Below are 22,211 nucleotides of genomic sequence, written 5' to 3' on the forward strand. Positions count from 1 at the left end.
AAATGCATATTACTAGATGAAAGAAGCCAATCTGGAAAAGGTTACATACTGTATGATCCCAACTATATGACATTCTGGAAAAGGCAGAACTATGGAGACAGGAAAAAGATCAGTGGTTGCCGGAAGTTAGGAGGGAGGGAGGGAGGGATGAATAGGTGAAGCCCAGAGGACTTTGAGGGCAGTGAGAATACCCTGTATGATACTGTAATGGATACATATCAGTATAATTTGTCCAAACCCATACAATGTACACTACCAAGAGTGAACCCTAATGTAAACCATGGACCTCAGGTGATGATGATGTGTTAATGCAGGTTCCTTGATGATAACAAATGTACCATCTGGTGGGGAATGCTGATAGCAGGGCTGGGGGGAGCTATGCATACGGGCCGTGGCGGGGGGGTGGTATGTGGGAAATCTCTGTACCTTCCTCTCAATTTTGCTGTGGACATAAAACTGCTATTTTAAAAACTGCCTTAAAAAAAAAAAGTAATCGCATAAAACCATATAATTATAACTGCATTGTTGGAACTTTAATATATAAAAATGTAATATATTTGCCCATAAGAGCACAAAGGAGGTGGGTGGGAGCGAAACTGTAAAAAAGCAAGGATCTGGCATCAGATGGTAACTTGAATCCTCAAAAATGAAGAGAACCAGAAATGGTAAATAAGTTTAGTATGACAAACTTTATAAATATATACTTTCTCTCCCATAGGAGAGTAGACTTCAGCTTCTTTAAGACATAAAATTATATAAAAGTAATCATTATAAGACTGTATTATTGTGTTCTGTAACATACATAGATCTAATATGTGCAACAATAATAGTACTAAAAAGGGAAGAGGGCAACAGAAATATATAGAAACATAGTTTCTATATCTCACTGAAACTAAATTGGTATAAATCATAAACTAAGATGTATATTATTAGCCCTAGAGCAACCGCCAAGAAAATGTTTAAAAAACAGTTTAAAAATCATTAATGGAATTAAATGTTATACTAGAAAAAAAATCTCTTAATACAAAAAAAATGAAGATTTTTTTAAAAAAGAACTTCAGATTTCAAATATATAGTCATTGAAAAAGATTAATAGATGGGGACTTCCCTGGTGGTGCAGTGGTTAAGAATCCGCCTACCAATGCAGGGGACACGGGTTCGAGCCCTGGTCCGGAAAGATCCCACATGCCGCGGAGCAACTAAGCCCGTTCGCCACAACTACTGAGCCTGCACTCTAGAGCCCGCGAGCCACAACTATTGAGCCCGCGTGCTGCAACTACTGAAGCCCACGCGTCTAGAGCCCGTACTCTGCCACAAGAGAAGCCACCGCAATGAGAAGCCCACGCACCACAACAGAGTAGCCCCCGCTCGACGCAACCAGAGAAAAACCCGCACGCAGCAATGAAGACCCAACACAGCCATAAATACATAAAAAAATAAATAAATAAATAAAAGATGGATTAAGCAGCAGATTAGAGGCAACTAAAGAGACTTAGTAAATGTTATAACATATCTGATGACATTCTCTAGTATGCAGTAGAGAGAGCTAGAGGTTGTAACAAATAAAAAGAAATCAAAAGACAAGGTGGGTGGATTGGGAAGATTCAAAATATGCCTCATAGAAGTTCCAGAAGGAGAAACTTGAAAGAGTGGGGGAAAGATAACAAAGAAATTTTGGCTGAGAATTTTCCAAAGCTGGTGAAAAAACTTCTCCAATCCACAGATTTGAGAATCTCAATGAACCCTAAACAGGATTAATAAAAATAAATATGCTCCCAGATGCTCGGATGTGAAACTGGAGAGCACCTAAAGGAAAAGATCTTAAGAGAAACCAGACAGTAAATCACAACACAACAGTCAGATTGACAGCAGGCTTCTCATCAGAAATAACAGAAGCCAGAGTGCAATGGATGGTAAAAAATAAAGCAAAATATATCAGTTATCACAATAAATGTCCTATTAAATAACAGAGATTATTGGATTAGATTTTTAAAAATTCCCAGCTATATGCTTTTTTTTTAATTTTTTTTAAAGTATTTTTTTTAAACGTTTCTTTAATTAATTTATTTATTTTTGGCTGTGTTGGGTCTTCGTTTCTGTGCGAGGGCTTTCTCCAGTTGCGGCGAGCGGGGGCCACTCTTCATCGCGGTGCGCGGGCCTCTCTCTGTCGCGGCCTCTCTTGTTGCGGAGCACAGGCTCCAGACGCGCAAGCTCAGTAGTTGTGGCTCACGGGCTTAGTTGCTCCGCGGCATGTGGGATCTTCCCAGACCAGGGCTCGAACCCGTGTCCCCTGCATTGGCAGGCAGATTCTTAACCACTGCGCCACCAGGGAAGCCCTATATGCTTTTATATAAGAAATATCTCTAAAACAAAAAGACAGATTGAAAGTGAAGGTTGAAGAAAATATGTAGACATATATATATATATATTTTTAATGCATTTATATAAATAAACCAGGCAAATATTAACTTAAAAAACTGGCATGGCTATATTAACATTAGGAAAAAAATAAACTTTGGGACTTCCCTGGCAGTCCAGTGGTTAAGACTCCGTGCTCCCAGTGCAGGGGGCAAGGGTTCAATTTCTGGTCGGGGAACTAAGATCCTGCATGCTGCACAGCGTGGCCAAAAAAGAAAAGAAAAGAAAAAAATAAACTTTATACCCAAGAAAATTATTAGAAATAAAGAATTTCACCATATAGTGATAAAGGAGATAGTGTAGTACAGTAGTTAAGGGCACACATGCTAGAGCCAGACTATCTGAGTTCAAATCCTGACTCCACCACTCAGAAGCTGGGTGACCTTGGTCAAGTTACTTAATTTCTCTGTCCTCAATTTTCTCATCTGTAAAATGGGGACAATAATAGCACCTACTTCATAGAGTTATTATGAGGGATAAGTAAATTAATATACTGAGAGCACTTAGAAAATGCTGGCATGTTGTACTATATAAGTATTTGCTGCTATAAAAGAACCAAGTTCCAGAAAGACAGCAAAATTCTGAACTTGCGTGTACATAATAACATAGCTTAAAATATATATAAAGCAAAATGGATAATATTATAATGAGAAATTGGCAAATACCTAATTATAGTGGGGGATGTAAACACATCTCTCAGTAATTAACAGATCAAACAGATAAAACATTGGTAAATACATATACAAGTTTAAACACAAGGTTGATCTAATGGCTGAATGTAGAACTCTACAAAAAATTAGATACCACACTCAGTTTACAAATATATGTGCAACATTTATAAAACCTGACCATGTACAGACTATATTCCTTGACCTCAAAGCAATTAGATTAGAACACAGCAACAGAAATATCACCAATCACTCCCCAAACAGTTGGAAAATTTTAAACATTCTTCCAAATAACTCACACAAAAATTAGAAAATACTTAGAATTAAATGATCATGAAAATACTACTTGACAAAATGAATGAGATACAACCAAAGCAAAACTTGGAGGAAAATTTATAGCCTTAAATGTTTGTTACAAATGCAGAAAGACTACAAATTAATAAGCTAAGCATTCAAATTAATAAATTGGAGAAAGAACAAGTAAATTCAATGAAAACATAAAGAAGGAAATATTAAAGATAAAAACAGAAATAATAAAAACTGATGTTTAAATACACAAAGATCTGACATGATTTATTAAGAAAAAAGGGAGAAAACATACATAAAAGCAATAATAGGAATGAAAAAGATGTCTAACTACAGAAACAGATTTTTAATGATGAGAATATTATGAACAATGTTACACCACTGTATTTGAAAACTTAGAGAAAAATGGAAAATTCCCTAGAAAAACATGACTTTCCTAAACTAAGTAGAAAAGTCTGAATATACATTTAATTATTAGAGAAACTGAATCAATAATTAAGTCTCCCCTCCAAAATTTACCAGGTTCAGATGGTTTCGTGTGTTCTACCAATATTCAAGGCACTGATAATCCCATTTTAAACTAACTGTTCCAAAAATAGGAAAAGATGAAATGTGTCACCATTTATTTTATGAGGCTAATACAATTGATATCAAAACCAAACAAAAGCAGTAGAAAAAAAGTTAAACTGTACAGGCCAGTCTCATTTATGAACATAAACGAAATTCTAGCTAATGGTAGACAGCAACATATAACATAGTCAATTAGGTTTTATCACAGGAATGAAAGGCAGAGTTAAAGATGAAAAGAAAATTTATGAATGTCATTTACCAAATGAACAGATTAAAGGAGAAAAACATTTATGATCAACTCAATAAATATACAGAAACAAATTGCAACATATATTCATGAATTTAAACAAAACTATGCAAATCCAATTTTCTTTATCCTAGTAAACAGTAATAGGGCAACAGAGACAGGCTAGATGCCGACTGATCCCGTTTCCTTTCCCTCACATTCCCTGCCCTCTTGGGAGTGGCACTGGAACCATGTGTGTGGCCAGTGGACACGGACAGAAGTGCTGACCACCAAGACCAGGTCTCACCCAAGTCCCTCCACGTTCACCCACCCTCCCTCCCTCTTTGAAGATGACAGCATCACAAATGGAAGGGGCCTGAATGCCCGAGTCACCACCTGGAGGGAAAGGCCAAGAACAGCACGTAGCCCACATCAGCCTATGAAATGAGCAAAAAACACACATTTATTTTGTTAAGCCGTATTTTCATATATGTGTTTCTGAGTGCTGTTTTGTCTCATTGGTTTGTATCCCTCCCTCTGCCAAGAGAACACTGTCTTAATTACTGTAACTTTAGAAAAAAATTTGAAATCTGATAGGACCAAGTCCAAGATGAAGACAGGGATGAACTTCTCCATGACAAGGCAGTTTTTCATTCCTTTCAGGGGCTTAGTAGGTGCTCTACAGGCATTTGTTGAGTGAATAAATGAAGCCAAAAGAGGAAGTTAGAAACACCAAAGGAAAAAGCAGACAAGAGGGGACACCCCTCCCCTTCCAGAGAGTGGTCCCAGGACGCCACGGCTGTTCTGGTAGGGGTATAGGCCAGAGTGGGAGGAGGGAGAGGAGTTGCTTTTTTTTGCGGGGGGGAGGTGGGAGTTTCAAGCTAGACCCCTCTTCTCTGCCTCCCCGAAAAGAGAAAATGACAGAAGGTTTTTGGATCCAAGAGCTGGAGAAGGCTGGAAGCAAAAGCCGAAGCCCTGACAGCTTCTCAGCAGTTCACACCCGGAGACACTCCTCCCACATCCAGCCCCCGAAGAAGCTGCCAGGAGCCCCAGGCAGAGAGCAGGCAGGCGTCCCCGGGCGACCCAGCCTCGCCACACCACGCGGCACGGGGGAAGTGACAGAGAGATTGGGGGGAAAAAACTATTATAGCCAAGATATTTTAAAAACCCGCCCTCAAGGCAGCATCCGGTTGCTACAGCAACCCTAGCTCTGCTGGGAGCCCTGACTACCTGCTGGCTTCCCACTTGCCTTAGCCCAGAGGTGTCTCCAGGAGGCCAGACGCTGCCACCACCATGGGGACACTGAGAAAGTGCCGGGGTCCAGCACTGGAGACCCAAGTGGGCACCTGACGGTCCAGTCCTGCTCCAGGCTGACCACTTTACTATAAACGTGCACTTACTTCCTGTTCAAAGTGACTCACAGCGTCTCGTGTGTAATCACTTGGCTCCTTCAAAACACAAGAAGATAACATTTTCAGTCAGTCAGGCTGGGTAATGAAGCGGCTGCTTGTGGGTTTTGGTTCCAGGGTCCAGACAAAGCCCCTGAGCAATGAGACCCGTCCAGAGCCAAGTGCCCAGGGCTGCCCTTGGCCCCGCACCTGCGCGATAATGCTGCCGTCGCCTGCCCTCCTGCACCCCATCTGGAAGGGCTCCTGCCCCCTTCAGGAAACCAGGAGTAAGAAAGGGAGAGAAAGGGCCCCAGAGAGCAGCTGCCAGCCACGGGGCAGAGCCAGGGGCAGGCACACAGACGCTGTCACCCCGTCCCTTCCACCTGGGCTCTGGCAAGACTCCTCGGCACGCGGCCACACCCGGCTGACTTCCCAACTCCTGCCCCGCTCCCCAGTCACCCCTGTGAGCCCCCGGGGCCCAGGGCAAGCTCGCGGGGCTGCACCCGCAACCGCAGCTGCTCCAGGACTCACGGGAAGGGCAGTGGGCTGGCTGAGGGCGGGCGGGGTCCCCGGAGGACATGCCGAGTAGGAGGCCCAGCTGTCAGCCCAGCCCCTCCATTTCCTAACTGACCTTGGACGCGCGGTCACTACCAGGCGAACCCCACGAGGGCAGGTGTGGTTGCCAACGGCTGGTCGCTGCTGTGGCGCCCGGCACGGGGCCTGGCAGCAAGCGGGTCTTCAGTCAGCGTTTCTGAAAGGAAAGGATCACTGGCCTGCCTCGTGCCCTCGTTTATAAACCGGGGTGGTGAGAACCGTGTCTCCGCGAGGGGCTCTGAGAGGCTCTGACTAACCTTGGACCAGTGATGCCTGTGTAAGGTGCTCTGGAAAAGGCCAGCATGTGCGTCGCAGGCCTCCCGACCCAGTGGCTCAGTGGCCCAACAGACACATCCTCTGGGCACTCAGACGGAGAGCCAGTGCAGAGCTCGGTCCCAGGGGCTGAACTGCTGCCCACCTGCCCGCCGTCCCCTCTACTCGCCTTCCTCACGAACAAGCCCTGATTTTGTAGGCACAATGGTGTGCCCGGTCCCCGCCTCTGTGACCCGCCTCCGGTCAGCCGGACAGGACTGGAGTCCCCAGCGAGGCGGGCCTTCCGGGAAAGCTCTTTAAAGGGAGTCCAGCCCCACCTGCTCTGTGTTCACCCTTTCCTCCCCTCTCCGTGGATGCTGGGGCTACGCTGCAGGTGGGCGGGCCTGCACGCCAGCACAGTGGGCGAGCGGAGTGCTTGAGATGCCTGCTCCGAACGTCCTGACACTCAGAAAGCATTCGCGCCACTGTGGTCAGGCTTCTGAAACAGGCAGCTGAGCAAAATCCTACGTGACACAGTGAGGCACCTAAAATAGCTCCTTCGTGAAGTCCACATCGCCAACGCCAGTCTACACAGGGAGGAGCTGGAGAGGGGAGGGGGTCGCCCGCGGCTACGTGGCTGTGAGCGGGGAGCTAGGGCCCCAGCCCACCCCCAAGGGACAGAAAGGCCAGAAGCCACATCTGCCTGTGATGTGGGATGCCCTACAGGGTCTGCAAGTGCCCGGCATGGGGGTGTGGGGACTCGAGAAGGAACCAACGTGGACAGTCCACAGCGCTCGTGCTTTAGCAGAAGACAGGCAATAAGGAGTAAATACAGGTCATGGGGTGACAAGGACCGTGGGGAACATGACACAGGACAGCAGAGAGCGCTGTTTTTGTCTTTTTTTTGTGCTGCACTGCACGGCATGTGGGATCTTAGTTCCCCAGCCAGGGATGGAACCCAGTGCCCCCTGAAGCGGAAGCGCGGAGTCTTAACTGCTAGACCACCAGGGAAGTCCCAGAGTGCTGCTTTCTATAGGAAGTTGAGGGAGTCTCTCCGAGGGGACAATTCCCAGATCCTTAAAAAGGGACAGGGGCTTCCCTGGTGGCGCAGTGGTTGAGAGTCTGCCTGCCAATGCAGGGGACACGGGTTCGAGCCCTGGTCCGGGAAGATCCCACATGCCGCGGAGCGGCTGAGCCCATGAGCCACAACTACTGAGCCTGCGCGTCTGGAGCCTGTGCTCCGCAACAAGAGAGGCCGCGACAGTGAGAGGCCTGCGCACCGTGATGAAGAGTGGCCCCCACTCGCCGCAACTGGAGAAAGCCCGCGCACAGAAACGAAGAACCAGCACAGCCATAAATAAATAAATAAAAACAAAACAAACAAACAAACAAAAAAAAAATCCTTCCTTGGCAAAATAAAAACTTGAAAAAAAAAAAAAAAAAAAAAAAAAAAAAAGGGACAGAGCTTCGCGGATGTCGGAAGGAAGGGAACCACGAGTGCAAGAGGCCCTGAGGCAGGAGGGCACATGGGGGACCCACGAAACGTGGCGGGGAAAGTGGTGGCACAGGATGGAAGGGGGGCACCCGTGCTGTGGTGAGAAGTCACAGGGGGCCTGACCCTCTGAGAGGCCAAACCTCCCATCTGACTGGGCCTGTGGGGTAGAGCGGTGGGGAGGCTGTCGGGGGCTGGAGGGGCCCGGCCCGGGCGGCTCTGAAGGTGAGGCCGGGCTGCACGCGGGGAGGAGCTGCTGTCTGGGGCGCTGGGGTCGCAGGTGGGCTGGCCCAGGCCTGGCGCTCAAGGACAGGGCACACCTCGCCTCTCCCTGGAGCCCAGGTGCTGCCCAGGGACAAGGGTGTGCAGAAGGGAGGGAGCAGCTGGCCGGCGCTGCTGGAGTTAGACGGGCCGGCACCGACGGGTCTCACTGGACCACCGCGACAGGGAGGAGTACAAGACACACGGTTTTAGAGTCACCAGAGGAAAAGCTCCTCTTTCTTTCCACGTCAGGGAAGCGGCTAAGTCGACGGCAGGCCTCGGGGCTCGCGGCCCAGACTGGGGTGGGCTGGGGTCAGCATTCACAGGACTGAAATGCCACCAGTGCCGGGGCCTCAAGGTCACCCACCCCGCCGGCCCACGAGCCTTCCCCCACAGGACTTTTTAGTGCATTCCAGATAGAGCTTCACAAGAGACAGCAAAATGAATATTTATTACAATTATTTTAACTTAAAAAAATAAGTCCAAAGTCTCTGGGCAATAAGCTAAACCACCATAAAAAGTAGTGTCTGAGAGTGAGTTACAGCCCGTGCTGGCAGCGGGCAGAGGCGGGCACCTCCTCCTCTTCTGCAGAAGACCCCCCCGAGTGAGGACGAGCCTGGGGTCAGGCTGCCAGCACAGGCAGACAGGACCCAGCCTAGAAAAATCTGAGGCTGCTACCCAAATGCTACCCCGGGAACAATCGTGCGGCCCCGCCCAGGAGGAGCGAGAGTGTCACTGCGCTGGCGGGGAGGGGGGGGCAGGGGGCGGCCAGCGGGCCCACCTCCCTCCCTGCTACAGAGCCCAGCCCTCCTTGCCCAGGACCAGCCGCACGGCCTCGTGCACGTCGCTCACCACGTGGGCCGCCTGCAGGAGCCCCGGGCTGAAGCCAAGGTCCCGGTGCCCGTGGAACGGAGGCCCCTCGCCACCCGGGGCGGGAGCAACGGGGCCTGGGGCCTGGGGGCTGTACACGCCGGTGCACACCAGGATGGAGGTGCAGCTCCGGGCCTCCCCCTCCCGCCTCGTCTGCAGGTGCTGGTGGAACAGGTTGGCCCCATAGATGTCGGACATGGGGTTGTCACTGGGGAGAGAAGGCCCAGTTCAGTGCGCTGATGGAGGTGCAGGGATGGCGGGGTGGGGGGGGGGCGGCCCGCGGGTGACCACTGGGGAAGGAGGCACGTCTCCAGGGACGGAGGGGCGGGGACACAGGGGCCGGGGGTGACCACTGGGGGATGGGGGTGCGTCTCGGGGGACGGAGGAGCAGGGGCACGGGGGCCCGCGGGTGACCACTGGGGGATGGGGGTGCGTCTCGGGGGACGGAGGGGCGGGGACACGGGGGCCCGCGGGTGACCACTGGGGGATGGGGGTGCGTCTCGGGGGACGGAGGGGCGGGGACACGGGGGCGGGGGGTGGGCACCGGGGGAGGGGGGGGCGCGTCTCGGGGGACGGAGGGGCGGGGACACGGGGGCCGGGGGTGGGCACCGGGGGAGGGGGGTGCGTCTCGGGGGACGGAGGGGCGGGGACACGGGGGCGGGGGGTGGGCACCGGGGGAGGGGGGCACGTCGCAGGGGGCGGAGGAGGGGTGCGGGGCTCACCCCACGGCATAGAGACTCCGGATCGGGGCCGCCCAGCCCCGCCGCGCCGCCTGCCTCGCGAGCAGGCCCTCTGCGTACTGGTAGGTGAGGAGGCTGGGCTTGCCCATCAGGCCCGTGTAACACAGCTCTCTGCCCGTCACCTTCCGGTAAATGGCCTCCAGGCACAGCAGGAAGGTGCCGTGGCCGAACCTGCCAGAGGAAAAGCCGCGCTCGGTCCCCTCCCCAGGCCGCACGGCTCCGACATGCCCTGTGAGCCACCCTCTCGCGGTGGCACAGAGCACGGTGACAGGGCAGTGAATCACTTCTGGTGAGAGGCCGTCACACTTAGGATGTGCGTTGATGGCCCGCGACTATCTGGCAACATCTATTGAGCGCTGTCCCAGTGCTGCAGACGGCACACCACGTTCAACCCTTAGGAAAGCCCGATGAGATGGCGTTCATTCTCCTCGTCGCACAGGTGAGAAAACTGAGGCCCAGAGATGGAGTAACCTGCCCAAGGTGTGGAGCTGGAACCAGAGACCCAGCTTCAGTTCTGCCTTGGACTTGGGCAGAATACTGGCTGGCATCCCACCTCACTCCTCGGTGCCAATTTCACTGAGCACACTGCCACCGAGTGTCAGAAAGCACCCTCCCTGCCCCCACTGCAGCTAAGTGTATGGCCAGTACTAAGCTACAGCCTAAGAGTCAATGAAATCGCAAGTGCTGGACTAACTTCCTGGAAAGTAGCCTGGAAACTGGGGAGGGGGTACTTTTCTCTACCTTCCCCGTACTCCCTCCTGCTGCCTGGAATGCTGACATGATGGCTGGAGATCAGGCAGCCCTTTTGGATTACATAGTAAAGGGCTAAGGTGCCTGTGTCCCTGATGGGTGGACTTTTTCACAATAACAAACTTCCATCTTGTTTAAGATTCTTTTCTTTTGGGTTTTCATCCCTTGCTGCTAAATCAAATCCTATCGGATACTGTTCAGTATCTTGAAGTTACATTTCAGTGTCACTTATTTATATACTGAATTCTACTTTCAATTTTGAAATTATTGAATGAAAAAGTGATCTCAAATCTGCTTTATAAATAGTAATTTGCCTCCTGCCATTCAGTCCACAGCCTACATAACCAACCCCCTTCACCTAGTGTCAGCAAACCCGAACTCTAGGAAGAATGTTCCAGAAAAATACCTGACCTCGAGCTGCAGAAATGCACTTGAGAGAGAACACGGTGATCCCCATCTCCTTGGGCTCAGTGTTGGGCCCTCAGGCCCTCAGTGACGGATCCACCACACAGCTCACTGGGAGGCAGGGCACGGGGAGAAACTCCAGACTTTGGCCTCGCAGACAAGAGCAGCCAAATAGCACCAGCAGCTGCCCTTCCAGGAAGGCAACCTGAGGGCCAGCAGAACGGCGGCCTGTGCTGTGCTCAGTGCCAGGGCGGACGGGGTGGGGGCCTCGGAGGAAGTGACTGGTCCAGCGGCCTCGGAATCACTCCTACGCTCCCCTCCCCAACGTCTTATGGGCAGAAGGAAACCAAGAAGTGAAAGAGCCAGCGCCACAGGGTGAAGGCAGGGAGGGAAGGGCAGCTGGATAACAGGAACTGAGCATCACTTGGGTTCCACTAGCCAGAAAAAGCATGTCCTGTTAGACTCTAATGGGGCCAGGGGTTAAAGACCATCTTGATCCACCTTCTGTGCTCAGTAAGTGGTAGTTTTCGTTTATCAATCAGTATGTGAAGTGACCCTGGAGACCGCTCCCGGAGGCCAGGTTACCATGGCAACTCCAGGGCCTAGAGGAGGGGTCTGAGCCCAGAGCACTGGGGCGGCTCGAGGCACCGTCAGCAGGCCTGCCCAGGAGGCAGCTGGAGGTGGCCCCCAGGGCCAAGGCAGGGACCCCGCGTCCTCACCTGGGCATCTTGGCTTCGGCCATCCAGAGGAGGTCCGTGTTGCTGGCCAGGACAGGGAGGTGGGGATAGGGGGCCATCGCCAGACCGGTGCCGGGGTTCCCGTCGCTGAGGAGGATGTCCATGATCAGCTGCAGGCTCGTCTCCCAGCGCACGGGCTCCCCAAGGAGGAGCACCCCTGCAGAGCGGGGGTGGGGTGAGCCGCGGTGCCGGGCGCGGAGGCCCTCGGGAGGCCTGGGCTGCACGGCCCCGCTGAGGGCATGGGTCCCAGGAGGAGCTCCCGAGGGCTCCTCCGTGTGTCCACCAGGACGTCCCGAGGGTTAGAAGCAGAGAAGCAGCAGCCCCTGCTGACCGACGCCCTGCCCAGCACCCCACCCGCCCGGCCACGTCCCCCAAGCCCCAGGGGTCACTTGGCCACATGGCGGGGAGACGGGGTCACAGGCCTGACGCTGTCCACGTCCCTCTGGGACTGTGGGCCAGTTCTCACTGTGTCTAAGCTTCCTCAGCTACATGAGGACAACGCCCACTACTGGGAGGAGCATAAAAACGCGACCTGGGGGACTTCCCTGGTGGCGCAGTGGTTGAGAATCTGCCTGCCAATGCAGGGGACACGGGTTCGAGCCCTGGTCTGGGAAGATCCCACATGCTGTGGAGCAACTAGGCCCGTGCGCCACAGCTACTGAGCCTGCGCGTCTGGAGCCTGTGCTCCGCAACAAGAGAGGCGGTGATGGTGAGAGGCCCGCGCACCGCGATGAGGAGTGGCCCCCGCTTGCCGCAACTAGGGAAAGCCCTCGCACAGAAACGAAGACCCAACACAGCCATAAATTTTTAAAAATTAAAAAAAAAAAAAAAAAAAAAAACCACAACCTGACAGAGCACGGAAGCCACGCTGCACGCACGCTGCCAAGGCCAGCTTCAAGACTGGGGAGCTGGGCCAGACCGTGGCCCCAGCGGGCAGGCCACCCCCGGGAGATGTTTCCACTGTCGCAATGACTGACACTCCTGGGGAGGACTGGGAGAAGACTGGGATGCAAGAGGCTCAGGACAGTTCTGCAGAATCAAAACCTTCCCCACGTCTATTCATAGCTGACACTCACACAGGAGAACAACTTGCTTATAATTAACTGAGCCTAAACATTAATTCCATTCCACACAAAGTATTTTTGGTAGACTTTTCATAAACACTGATTTTTCCAAAAATGCAACTATCATGTTAGTCAAGAGAAGACGTACTTTATTTTTTCAAAACTTTACCAAGAGTTATTCCAAGAGTTATACCAAGTTATACCAAGAGTTATTTGGAAAACCACATCACCAGGACAACACTGCTCCTAATTGTTGAGTCACCAATGAAACACACCTGTAAACACACTGCATTTGTAGCTGTAATGTTCATGGGGATTCTACTTTTGGTATAATCATTTTGCTACTTAATTATGCCTTCTTGGATAATTACTACATATTGAAATGCAGATTACCTTACTAAAAAACGTTTCCTTTTATTTCTCCCTATTACAATTAGGGCTTTACCATGAATTAATTAATTTTTAATATTTGTGTATAGGAAAGAATTCATTTAGGGTAGTAAAGGGGACATCACAATATTTTTGTTACCCAGGGAGAACTGGGTAATAGGGCTGAGAAACACTGGACCAGGTTACCTTAGGCACCTTTCCACACTTAGATTTTCTACACTTATGATTTTTCTGGAACAATAGGGCAAGTGACACAGGGAAGGAAAGATTAGCAGCTAATGTCTCAGAGGTAGTGACTGGCAGATCCGAGACCAGAGCCCAGGAGACTCAGCGCCCAACGTCCCAGCCACACCGCCAGGCTGCAGGGCCTGCAGGGAGAGCCCGCCCACATCACGCAGGGACCTCATTACCTTCGATCGCAGGGAAGTTGTTCCTTGGGAGGGGCTGCGAGAGACAAAGAACAAGCCCGTCAATGCCACGGTCACCTTCCACGCCCGGTTTCCAAGGGGTGGGAGGAGAGACCCGTGCCTGACAGATGGAAGACCCTTCGGTCTAGCCCAGGCCGAGGAGAAACGGACAGGACAGAGGGCAGAGGTCCTCGGGGACAGGAGGAGAGCGCGCTCAGGCCGGCCACACCCCAGGCCGGCAGGCACCAAGTGTGTAGGTCAGCCAGGGGACGGCTGCTCAGCTGTCCTCCTCCAGCAAGGACAGGCGGTGAGAGTCTGGAATCAGGTGGCGGAGGACGAGGTGAGCCCAGGAAGGGACGGGAGCTTGACGTCACTCAGGAGGCAGGGCCATCACTGGACCACCGCCTGAGGGCCCGCTCCTTCTAGGAACAGCTCCCCTGCCCTCGGCTCTGCCAGTAACCAGCTGAGACCTGGGCCGAGCCGCGTCCCTGGGCAGGGGGCGGGGCTGTCTCTGCGCTGCTCTGAGAGCCATGCCAACTCTGGCACCTGGTTCTGCACATAATGTGCGCAGCTCAAAGGCGGGGGAGCCCTCGGAAAGCTCGGGCGGGGACTAGAGCTACACAGACAAACAAAAGCAGGCCTGTCTGTTTGTAACTGCGGTTCATCAAACTTTGACGTGCACTGACTTCGAACAGGCGGTGATAGGCACTCTGTGATAGACACAGAGTTCACGCAGGGAAGGGGAGGACGAAGGGGCATCAGGAGACGGGTGGTCACCCTAGAGGGTCAACGAGAGGCCCCGTGACCGCTGGTTGGAAAAGATAAGGTTCAAATATGAGCCAAACCCAAAGGAACCCGAGCAGACGCTCACAGCCGCCAGTGCTTTCACAGGAAGCCGCTTCCCACCAGGCCAGCTCTCTGTAAGGAGCTCCCGGACAGTAGAGCAGCGACTAACTTAACACTAGCGGTTCTCCAAGCGACTCTAGGAAAGCTGGTAAATCACAAAACTACCACCTGGAGGGGACACGAGGGCTCTGGAAAGAGAGGGGACAGCCCTGCTCACCACCCCTGACAACGTGTGTCTGGGAACAAAGGCCTCGGCCAGACATGCCCTCCCCTCCAAGAAGGCAGCTCTGAGCAGGAGGGGCTGCAGGGTCAGCGGGGAGGCCCAAGCGTGTCCCATTACCGTGGTCTTGGGCCGCCGCTGCAGATCCACCATGTCCAGCACAGGGAAGGCCGCCCGCAGCTCGTCCACTGTGACCACGTGCTTGAAGCCCAGTCTGGCGGGAGGTCAGGAAGCAAAGCCGCCCAGTGCCGGGAAGACGCCTTTAAAGTGAGGGACCCACCGCAGCCCACATCAACCCCACCCGCCCCGACCCCAGACAGAGCCCAGTGAGGCCAGCGCCGACCAGGAGCGCTGCAGGCAGGCGTGGACGCAGGCGGTGGGGACACCCGGGGGCCTGGCCTACTCTGGGCACCGCCCGCGCAAAGGCACACAGGAAGCCCCGTCCTCGAGCTCACGCTGGCCCAGGGCCACGAGAACCAGGGCTCTGAGGACAGTTCAGAGGAGATTCCTCGGCAGGGAGGAAGCTGAGCAGAGTCTGGAGAAGCCAGACCGGAGCTCAATCTGGACGATGGACCGGATTCAGCCAGAAGGGAGGCCGTGGGGAGCACGCCCACTGCAGCCTTACCCTCCAACACCTGCCGCCGTGTTCCCTTCCTCAGTCCCCACTGGCAGTCTTAACTGGACGCAGATTCAGATCACCTCAAAACACATCTCCCCAAAATGACGCTTCCATCAGCAATAAAACCCGCACAGACCCGTACTCCTCAGCGTTCACGTCTGAGGTTCCTGAGCCCAGCGCCGTCCTTCCTGGCCCCCTTCCCCACCCGACCCCATCCCGGCCTCCTGCTCCGGGCATCCTCCCAGCCTCCTCGCGGCAGGCTCCCCAGCTACGTCCCCTCCTGTGGCACAGCCAGCCCCCATGAAGCCACAGGTGACCCCCGCTCCAGGGTGGTCCCCCCCCAGCATCTGTGACACTCGGACTCATTCTGCTCTTTCCAGCCTCTGGTCACACGCCGTCCTAACCACTCCTGCACTCTTCCTGGTGTGTCACTCCGCCCCCTCAAGCAGGAGCCCTGATGAAGCACCGGCCGCGTGCTGCTCTGGCCCCTGAGCACGTGGCCACGCACACGCGGTGCTCAGCTCCCTTGGGTTTGCGGGAGCAGCAGAGGAGCGAGCTGCTTCAGAGCAGGGACACATCCTCGCTGAGCACACGCCCGGGGCTGAGCTCCCCGCAGACGTGCACCGGGAGCCGTGGGTCCCAAACCGAACCACAGAACCGCCTGGGTTCTCAGACCCAGTGAGTCAGACTCTGCAGGGAACGGGCAGGAATCTGCTCTGAGCTGCCCAGCAGGCCCTGAGGCGGTGGGCTGGCTTTCGGGAACCCCCGGGCGCCAGGGCTGGCCACCCTGGGAGGTGCCCTCCCTCCCTCCCTCCCACGGGCGCCCAGAGCTCCTGACCCTGGTCCTTTCAGCCGGGCAAGGACAGCAGAGCAGGAAGCAGCAAAAGGATACGCTCGGGCATTTTCCACCAGGGGCCCCTGCCCAGACACCAGCATCCGCTTGTCGTGATGCTGCGAGAAGAGCTTCATGGGGCTGTGGGACAGTATCACCTGGTCGGGCTCCACCTGCAGGGCAGCCGAGAGATGGACAGCAGAGGACACGCATGTGGGGGCGGGAACAGGGAGCCGGCTCCCTGGCCCAGGAAGGATAAACCTGCCCAGAAGGGGGGTCCAACCCTTCCAGAACTGCCCCGACAGGTGTGAGGGGACCCGGACACCAGAGCCCGTAGGAGATGTGGCCACCACGGGCCCCACCGGCCCAGCTCCCAACACCCCGATTTCTCAGCCCGACTTGGGAACCGCAGGGTTCGTGCATGAGCTCAGACCCGCCTCCACCTCTGACTATTTTCAGTTCTACGTAAAGACCTGGCTTTTCAGCATTTATGCTAATGGCAACTGCACGGCCCCACTGTCCAGACACCAGGGTAGGAACCGGTCTCCTCCCCAAGCAGTGTCTCCCAGCCGATCAGCATGGGATTTACTCTCTCGGTTTCAAAGGATTCCTTCCAAGAACCAAATCCACTGCCAACAAAGAACGTGTCAATGCGGGGACGGTGGGAGCCGCAGGTGGGTGGCGAGGGACAGAGCTCGTTGAGCTGTGTCATCTTACTTATGGGGAACGATGGCTGTCACTTCAGAGTCCCACCTGGTGCACGGAGATTTAGAAACACATGACCCTGAGGCCAGGAGGAAAGATGGAAACGGCCAAGTCCACAGGTGGGATTTCTGTGCTCAACATGTACGTTTTCATAAAAGATGACCCTGCTGATGAGGCTGTGCCCTCTGAGTTTGGCCTTGAACTTCAAGTTATTTTTTCCAGCAGGAAGATGTGTACTGGGCTCATCCATAGGGTCCCCCCACAGGGCAGGGGACACAGGGCTGGAGAGGGGGCTCCAGGGGAAGCAGGTCCTCAGCCTCCTGTCTCCGGCTGCTCCTTACCTGGAAGCCCAGCAGGGCTGACAGCTCCTGGGCTTTGCTGCACTGTAAGATGTTCCCCGCGTTCGTGACAAAGACCACGGGCACCCACAGCTGCCCCTGGGGGTCCACGAGCCTGCGGAAGGCCTCCCTCGCGGCGGGGATGACCTGGTGGCCCCGAACCAGCACCCCATCGATGTCCAACAGGAAGCCGAAGGTGGGAGGGCTCTGCACAGAGGGGAGACGAGAACGGCCCCTGAGTCGAGGTAGAGGGGACGGGAGAGCCTCATCCCCACCCTCGGGCCGGCCGGGGCCTCGAACGCAAGGTGAGGGCTTGGGGTTGCCGATAGGGCAAATCCATCTGCAACAAAGAATTAAGCCGTTTCAGGTATTTTTAAGCATATAACTATTTTGTTAAAGTTATTTTTACATAATTAATATAAAGGAATTTTTTAAATTGGAAAATAGAGAAATTCAGAAATAAGCCCAGCACTTTAAAACAACCGATCAGTATTTCCTTTCATCTCCTTTCTCTATTCTTACATTTGTCACGCGGCTATGACTGCACCTTACATGTACAATTTTGCATCTTGTTTTTTTTGCTTGACATGAAGCATTTTTATCTGTTACAACAGCCTTCATAACCATCTTTTAGAATTTTGTTTTACCGTAACAACACAGAGTTTTTTAAAAAAACACTCAATTGCTACAGACGATATAGAAAAAAAATTAAGTTTCTTGCTTCCTCCTCCGCCCAGTACCATCCCCTCTTGTGTATTTTCCAGAAACTTTTCATGGATGGTTCTACTTTCTTACCTTTTAGCTAACACACAAATGGTACTATGTTGTGCTTACTTTTCTGTCTTCCTTTTTCTCGTTGATATCCCTTGGTTACCTTTCCATATCAATACACACAGACCTACCACCTACACATGTTGCTGGCTACATAATACCCTGAGTGAATACTCTGCTAACATTAGGTTTCCCCTATTTCAGACATTTAGGTTTTTCCACATTTCTGTTACTACAAATTATGGTATAAGGAACTCTTCATGCTTACTGATTTTTCCATATTATGGACTTTTCCTTAAGCTAGATTCTTTTTTTTTTTTTTTTAATGTATTTATTTTTGGCTGCGTTGGGTCTTCGTTGCTGCGCGCGGCCTTTCTCTAGTTCTGGTGAGCGGGGGCTACTCTTTGTGGTGGTGCACGGACTTCTCATTGTGGTGGCTTCTCTTGTTGTGGAGCACGGGCTCTAGGTGCATGGGCTCAGTAGTTGTGGCGCACGGGCTTAGTTGCTCCGCGGCATGTGGGACCTTCCAGGACCAGGGCTCGAACCCATGTCCCCTGCATTGGCAGGTGGATTCTTAACCCCTGCGCCACCAGAGAAGCCCTTTTAAGCTAGATTCTTAAAAGCAAGAGTAATACGCCAAAAAAGTGCAAACATTACAATGACATAATACCTACTGACAAGTTGTTTTCCAAAACAGTATCAACTCACATGGACCCTGCTAAGGATGGCCAAGGATGATTTTCACAGTATCAAAGAGTTTGTCAAGTATCAAACATCTTGTTAATTTCAAAGTTCAAAAAAGTGATTATCTCCTCTCAATCTGCATTTCTTGGATTTACAAAGTTGAACACTATTCTTTTTAAAAATTCATCCCATTTCTTACTTTATGAACTGTCTGTTAACATACAAGATGTTTTTCAGGGCTTCCCTGGTGGCGCAGTGGTTGAGAATCTGCCTGCTAATGCAGGGGACGCAGGTTCGAGCCCTGGTCTGGGAAGATCCCACATGCCACGGACCAGCTGGGCCCGTGAGCCACAATTGCTGAGCCTGCGCGTCTGGAGCCTGTGCCCCGCGACGGGAGGGGCCGCGATAGAGAAAGGCCCGCGCACCGCGATGAAGAGCGGTCCCCGCACCGCGATGAAGAGTGGCCCCCGCTTGCCGCAACTGGAGAAAGCCCTCGCACGAACCGAAGACCCAACACAGCCAAAAATAAATAAATAAATAAATAAATAAATAAGAAAATCCTTTAAAAACAAAAACAAGATGTTTTTCAGTTGTCAGAAAAATCCAACCTAACCTGTTTGTCATTTTCCTTTTGTTGGCGTCAGCTAAGTCAAGCCACTTTCATCGCACACACATTCTGCTTATGTTCAAAATACCCTTATTTTCCTAAAGGTACACATAGAAGAATTTAGGGTTCAAATGACAAGAAATCAGGGATTTGTTTTAAAATCTTAGCACCACAAAAAAAAAAAGTGTGGGGGGGAGATAAGCAAAGCAAGTGCGGCAAAATGTTAATAACTGCTGAATCTGGAAGATGGGTTTTAGAGTTCATAATATTGTTCTTAGATTTTTGACAATTACATAGTTAAAAAAATGAAACAGGGGCTTCCCTGGTGGCACAGTGGTTAAGAATCCGCCTGCCAATGCAGGGGACACGGGTTCGAGCCCTGGTCCGGGAAGATCCCACATGCCACAGAGCAACTAAGCCTGTGCGCCACAACTACTGAGCCCACCTGCCTAGAGCCCGTGCTCCACAAGAGAAGCCACTGCAATGAGAAGCCTGCGCACCGCAACAAAGAGTAGCCCCCACTCACTGCAACTAGAGAAAGGCCGCGCGCAGCAACGAAGACCCAACGCAGCCAAAAATAAAAATAAAATAAAATAAATTTATTAATAAATAAATAAATAAATAAAATAAAATAAAACAGCTTGTTTGTGCTGATGGCTGCCGAAGTTAACCATACAGTTTTACTGGTCTTAGTGGCCATATCCTAAATAGTCACAAGATTTGCTCTCTTGGACACAAGAACCCACAGACCCTGCTACTTAGAACAAGAAAGTCTCAGGACAATTTAGCAATATCCCCGAAGCTCCCTCATCTGTTGGACAATTTAGCAATATCCCCGACGCTCCCGCATCTGTTCCTGTGCAGTGTGTAACCATGACCCCCAACCCCTCAGGTGAGTGCACACAGAGAACCAGGCACCCAGCCACCTAGAAATGAAAGGCCCCCAGTAATTGTTAACAAACATGCCACATTCCTGTGAGATGTTAGCAAGAGGGGAAACAGGGGGAGGGGTGGTATGTGGGGCTTCTCTACACTTTCTGCTGAGCTTTCCTGAAAACCTAAAACTGCTCTAAAAACATCTATTAAATTTTTTTTTGAGTGACGGCACCTCGAGAAAAAGACATAGGATTAGATTTTTTTCTTTTCATTCTTTTTTTTTCTTTTTTCTTTTCATTCTCTTCTGTATCTGTATTTTGATTTTTCTTCTTTCTCACTTCATGTTTTTTTTAACTAGTCCTGGGTATTACACCAGATCTTCTAATTAAAGTTCATATTTGTGGCAGTGATAAAATGTGTGGTTTTTTACTAAATATAAAATAAACAAAAAGGACCTACTGTATAGCACAGGGAACTATACTCAATGTCTTGCAATAACCTATAATGGAAAAGAATCTGAAAAAGAATATATATGTATAACTGAATCACTGTGCTGTATACCTGAAACTAACACAACACTGTAAATCAACTATACATGAATTTTAAAAAGTGCAGTCTTAGGAATTCCCTGGTGGTCCAGTGAATTAGAACTCGGTGCTTTCACTGCCAAGGGCCTGGGTTCAATCGCTGATTGGGGAACTAAGGTCCCACAAGACGCATGGCGTGGCCAAAAAAAAAATAAAAATTAAAAAGTTAAAAAAAGGGTTTCCCTGGTGGCGCAGTGGTTGAGAATCTGCCTGCCAATGCAGGGGACACGGGTTCGAGCCCTGGTCTGGGAAGATCCCACATGCCGCGAAGCAATTGGGCCCGTGAGCCACAATTACTGAACCTGCGTGTCTGGAGCCTGTGCTCCTCAACAAGAGAGGCCACGATAGTGAGAGGCCCGCGCACCGCGATGAAGAGTGGCCCCCACTTGCCGCAACTACAGAAAGCCCTCGCACAGAAACGAAGACCCAACACAGTCATAAATAAATAAAATAAATAAATTAAAAAAATAAGAAGTGTGGTCTTAAGATTAGTTTTAAATGAAGGGACCACTAAGATGTTCCTTTGTGTTTTTGCTTCTCATCTGGAACTGGCTGGTGTGCTTCCAACAACAGCATCACAATTACCGTCCAGGACACCGTCCACTCCAACCAGCTCCATGTTTGTGAGAATTTACTACATGCGGTGACTGTGCAAAGTACTGCACCTACATCACACAAAGTACCCCAGGTGCCCTCTAGCAAAAACACTGCAAGGTAAGGACTATCCCTGGTACACACACGGGGCAAGCCAGGCTTAGAAAGCTAAGTACTGTTGACCCTAGAACAACACAGGTTTAAACTGTGCCGATCCACTCACAGGCGGATTTTTTTCAATAAAGATACAGTCGGCCCTCGGTAACCCCGGGTTCCTCACATGTGGATTCAACCAACTGCTGATAGCAAACCTCACACACCACGGGGGTTGGTGGATCCGCGGGTGCCGGGTACGCGGATGCCGAGTCCGCGGATGCAGGGTCGGCTGCGGGACTCGAGCACCCTCGGGTTTAGGGGTCCCCCGCGGACACCGAGGGGCAACGGCAATTTGCCGTAAGGCAAACAGGCAGTAAGCGGCCCGGGCAGGACTGATCCCTTAGCCGGTGCCGCATCCTTTCGTCCCTACTCCCACTCTCTCCACCGGGAAAGTCCGGAAAGTCAGGGCCCGCGGGGCGGGGGCCGCAGTGTCCTCCTGGAGCACATCCCGGCCGACGAGTCACGGAGGCCCGCGTCCCCGCCCCCCGGTCGCCCCCGCGAGCGACGGGGTCACGTCTCGCCCCCGGGCTCTGTGGACAGAGCCCGGGGGAGCCAGGGACCCGCGTGGCGGGGCCCCAGGGGACGTGACGTCACCACACGGGGGCAGAGCGGGGGGAGTGACGACCGGAGGCCGGACACCCTGCTCCGAGCCCGGCCCGCGAGGCCGCACAGCCTCCCGCCGCCGCCCCGCACCCTCCGCCCTCACCTGCGAGCCGCTCGCGAAACGGCGGCCCCCGAACCCCGCGGCCGCGCGCGTCGCCCGCCGCCACAGTCCGGGTGCCCACCGCGCCGCCGCCTCGCCGAGGGCAGCCATGGGCCGCCTCCTGCGCGCACCGCG

The 22,211-nt window shown here is 52.3% G+C and overlaps 1 protein-coding gene across 1 annotated transcript; it reads right to left on the reverse strand.

The window, feature by feature from the left end:
* Positions 1-8,607: 8,607 nt before the first annotated feature.
* On the reverse strand, positions 8,608-22,211 carry HDHD5 (haloacid dehalogenase like hydrolase domain containing 5). Its single transcript, XM_057556059.1, has 8 exons — positions 22,080-22,211; positions 17,102-17,305; positions 16,116-16,228; positions 14,725-14,818; positions 13,542-13,575; positions 11,660-11,834; positions 9,768-9,956; positions 8,608-9,253 (listed from the first exon to the last, which is right to left on the reverse strand). Exons 1-8 carry the CDS (start codon positions 22,185-22,187, stop codon positions 8,968-8,970), a joined length of 1,203 nt encoding a protein of 400 aa, XP_057412042.1. The 5' UTR covers positions 22,188-22,211; the 3' UTR covers positions 8,608-8,967.

The sequence above is a fragment of the Balaenoptera acutorostrata genome, chromosome 11 (genome assembly GCF_949987535.1).
Source record: "Balaenoptera acutorostrata chromosome 11, mBalAcu1.1, whole genome shotgun sequence".
Classification (NCBI taxonomy): Eukaryota; Metazoa; Chordata; class Mammalia; order Artiodactyla; family Balaenopteridae; genus Balaenoptera; species Balaenoptera acutorostrata.